At 41.2% G+C, this 3,375-nt stretch overlaps 1 protein-coding gene across 1 annotated transcript in view; it reads left to right on the top strand.

Annotated features, from left to right (window-relative positions):
- Positions 1-1,039: 1,039 nt before the first annotated feature.
- tmeff1a (transmembrane protein with EGF-like and two follistatin-like domains 1a) overlaps positions 1,040-3,375 on the top strand; it is a gene marked incomplete at its 5' end in the record, with an annotated part of 30,415 nt that continues 28,079 nt past the window's right edge. The window contains one exon of the mRNA XM_080010540.1: positions 1,040-1,172. Coding sequence (XP_079866666.1) covers positions 1,040-1,172 — 133 coding nt within the window. The remainder of the gene's footprint in view (positions 1,173-3,375) is intronic.

Consider the following 3,375-nt stretch of genomic DNA (forward strand, 5'->3'; position numbering starts at 1 on the left):
AATAACAACAACAATAATAATAATAATAATAATAAAATGTAAAAAAATAAAAATAATCTTATAATAATAATAATAATAATAAAAACATCTAAAAAAAACAAAAATAATCTTATAATAATAATAATAATAATAAAATGTAAAAAAATAAAAATAATCTTATAATAATAATAATAATAATAAAAACATCTAAAAAAAACAAAAATAATCTTATAATAATAATAATAACAACAATAATAATAATAATAACAATAATAATAATAACAATAATAACAATAATAATAATAATAACAACAATAATAACAATAATAATAATAACAACAATAATAACAATAATAATAATAACAATAATAATAATAACAATAATAATAATAATAATAATAATAATTATAACAACAATAATAACAATAATAATAATAATAATAATAATAATAATAATAATAATAATAATAATAATAATAATAATAAAATGTAAAAAAATAAAAATAATCTTATAATAATAATAAAAATAACAAAAAATAATAATTATTGTGTGCGTGTGTGTGTGAGTGAGATGGGTGGGTGCACGTCACGTGACCCCCTCTCCTCCACTCCGTGTCTCTTTGTTGAAGCTTCAGTTTCTGCTGCTGCACCGACACAAGCACAGGGCGGCGAGGGGTCTGGACCAGGACCAGGACCAGGACCAGGACAGGACCAGGACCAGGACCAGGACCAGGACAGGACCAGGACCAGGACCAGGACCAGCAGGAGGAGCTGGACCTGGAGGACAGGATGCTGCGCCTCCTCCACCCCCTCCCAGACTTGTGAATCCCAGCGGCAGTGAATGCGTCCATCCTCCACCTTTCTCCATCTGCACCCAGAGGATACTGCTCGTGCACACGCACCGCCCCTGACAGCGCGAGGGCTGTGACGTGCATGCGCCTCCGCTGCACGGACAGCGCCAGAAGTGGGCCGGGGGGACCGGGAGGACCGGGAGGACCGGGAGGACCGGGGGGACCGGGAGGACCGGGAGCAGAGCGGTAGACCCCGTGGAGCCTCCGGGATGGGTGGAGCTCCGGGCGGCCTGCTGGGCTGCAGCCTGGCGCTGCTGCTGCTGCTGCTGCTGCTAGTGCTGCTGCCCGGGACGCGTGCGTCCTATGCGCACGGCTCGGACTGCAGGGGCGCGGACTGCTCAGGTAAGACCCGCACCCGCCGAACCCGCCCCCCGCACCCCGCGTTTCTGCCGCGCACCCAGGTCCTGGTTCCAGGTTCCAGGTCCATGTTCCTGGTTCCAGGTCCTGGTTCCTGGTCCTGGCCTTGGTCCCAGGTCTCTGTTCCTGGTTCCAGGTTCCAGGTCTATGTTCCTGGTTCCAGGTCCTGTTTCCTGATTCCTGGTCCATGTTTCTGGTTCCTGGGCCTTGTTCTTTTCCTGGTTTCAGTTCCAGGTCCTGGTTCTTTGTTCCAGGCCCACGTTCCTGGTTTATGGTTCCAGGTCCTGTTTCCTGGTTCCTGGGCCTGGTCCCGGTCTTGGTGCCAGGTCCTAGTTCCGGGTTCCGGGTCCATGTTCCTGGTTCCAGGGCCTGGTTCTTGTTCCTGGTTTCAGTTCCAGGTCCTGGTTCCTGGTTTCTGGTTCCTGGTTCCTGGTTCCTGGTTCCAGGTCCATGTTCCTGGTTCCAGGTCCTGGTTCTTGTTCCTGGTTTCAGTTCCAGGTCCTGGTTCCTGGTTTCTGGTTCCTGGTTCCTGGTTCCAGGTCCATGTTCCTGGTTCCAGGTCCTGGTTCTTGTTCCTGGTTTCAGTTCCAGGTCCTGGTTCCTGGTTCCTGGTTTCTGGTTCCTGGTTCCTGGTTCCAGGTCCATGTTCCTGGTTCCAGGTCCTGGTTCTTGTTCCTGGTTTCAGTTCCAGGTCCTGGTTCCTGGTTTCTGGTTCCTGGTTCCTGGTTCCAGGTCCATGTTCCTGGTTCCTGGTTCCTGGTTCCTGGTTCCTAGGTCCTGGTCCTCGTCCTGGTTCTCGGTCCTGGTTTCAGTTTTGGTTCCTGGTTCTTGGTCCTGATTCTTGGTCCTGCGTCCAGGTCCTGGGTTCAGGTCCTGGTCCTGATGTGAATCATGAACTTTTAAAGCACTAATTTGTGAAGGAATTGGATGGAACAGCTCCTCAGGTTTCACCTTAAAGTCCAAGTCTGTTCCCCTGGTTGAGTGGAGAGTTGCAGTTTTATTATATCATTTTATATCATTTATTATCTTTTAATATCATTTATTTTATTTTATTATCTTTTATTATATTTTATTATCTTGTATTATATTTTATTCTATGTTATTATCATTTATTATCTTTTATTATCTTTTAATATCATTTATTATCATGTATTCTATTTTATTCTATTTTATTATATTTTATTATCTTGTATTATATTTTATTATATTTTATTATCTTGTATTATATTGTATTATCTTTTTTTATCTTTTATCTTTTATTATATTGTATTATATTTAATTATGTTTTATTATATTTTATTATATTATATTATATTGTATTATACTGTATTATATTTTTTATTAATGCATCCTGTGTTGGGCTGTTGCCGTGGTTCTTTGTGTTTGACTGAGCTTCATGTTTATTTGTTTATTTTGGGATGTTGTGCAGATGTGATGGATCCATAGAAACTGATCAAATAATCAACAATGAATAAAAGACATTTACTGTCATGGTGCTGAGGTCGAGCTAACATCCCTTTGGGGTCTGTAGTTTAACAATGATGATGATAATAATAATAATAATAATAATAATAATAATAATAATAAACTTTATTTATGTAGCACAATTCATCCAGGAGATGCAACTCAAAGTGCTCCATAGAAAGTTTAATTAAAAGAATAAAAGCTTAAAAATAACTCCATATAAATATACCACATGAAGCTCCTTGGTTTGCTGCAGTTTCCCTTCGTACAAAACGTTGTTTTTATGAATAAATATTGATGTTCAGATGATGTTGTTGGGTTTGGCAGCAGAGGATTCACAGTACGTTTCCCTCCCTCATGTTCCCCAGCATCAGCATCAGCATCAGCATCAGCATTAGCATCAGCATCCCATAATACAGCTGTAACCCTCACTCTGCTTCTGTTTCCCCCAAATGGACGTGATATTCCTGTTACTTGGAGGGAAACCAAACTAGATGTTGTCATCAACTTCATTTACTCCAAAAAACAGCCGCAGTCATTTCAGTGTGGTCTCGGTAACCAAGGCAACGATCAGGAGTCTACAGGTCAACAGGAGCTGGTGTAAAGCCATCTCTACTGCCCCACCCTGCTAACTCAACACTATCTATGTTGTTCATGCTCCTCCACCCTTCCTTCCTGGCTTGTTTCTCTGATGAAAGGCAGATTTTAGCGTCTTTTTCTGGTG

This window comes from Zeus faber (assembly GCF_960531495.2).
Source record: "Zeus faber genome assembly, chromosome: 12".
Taxonomy (NCBI): domain Eukaryota; kingdom Metazoa; phylum Chordata; class Actinopteri; order Zeiformes; family Zeidae; genus Zeus; species Zeus faber.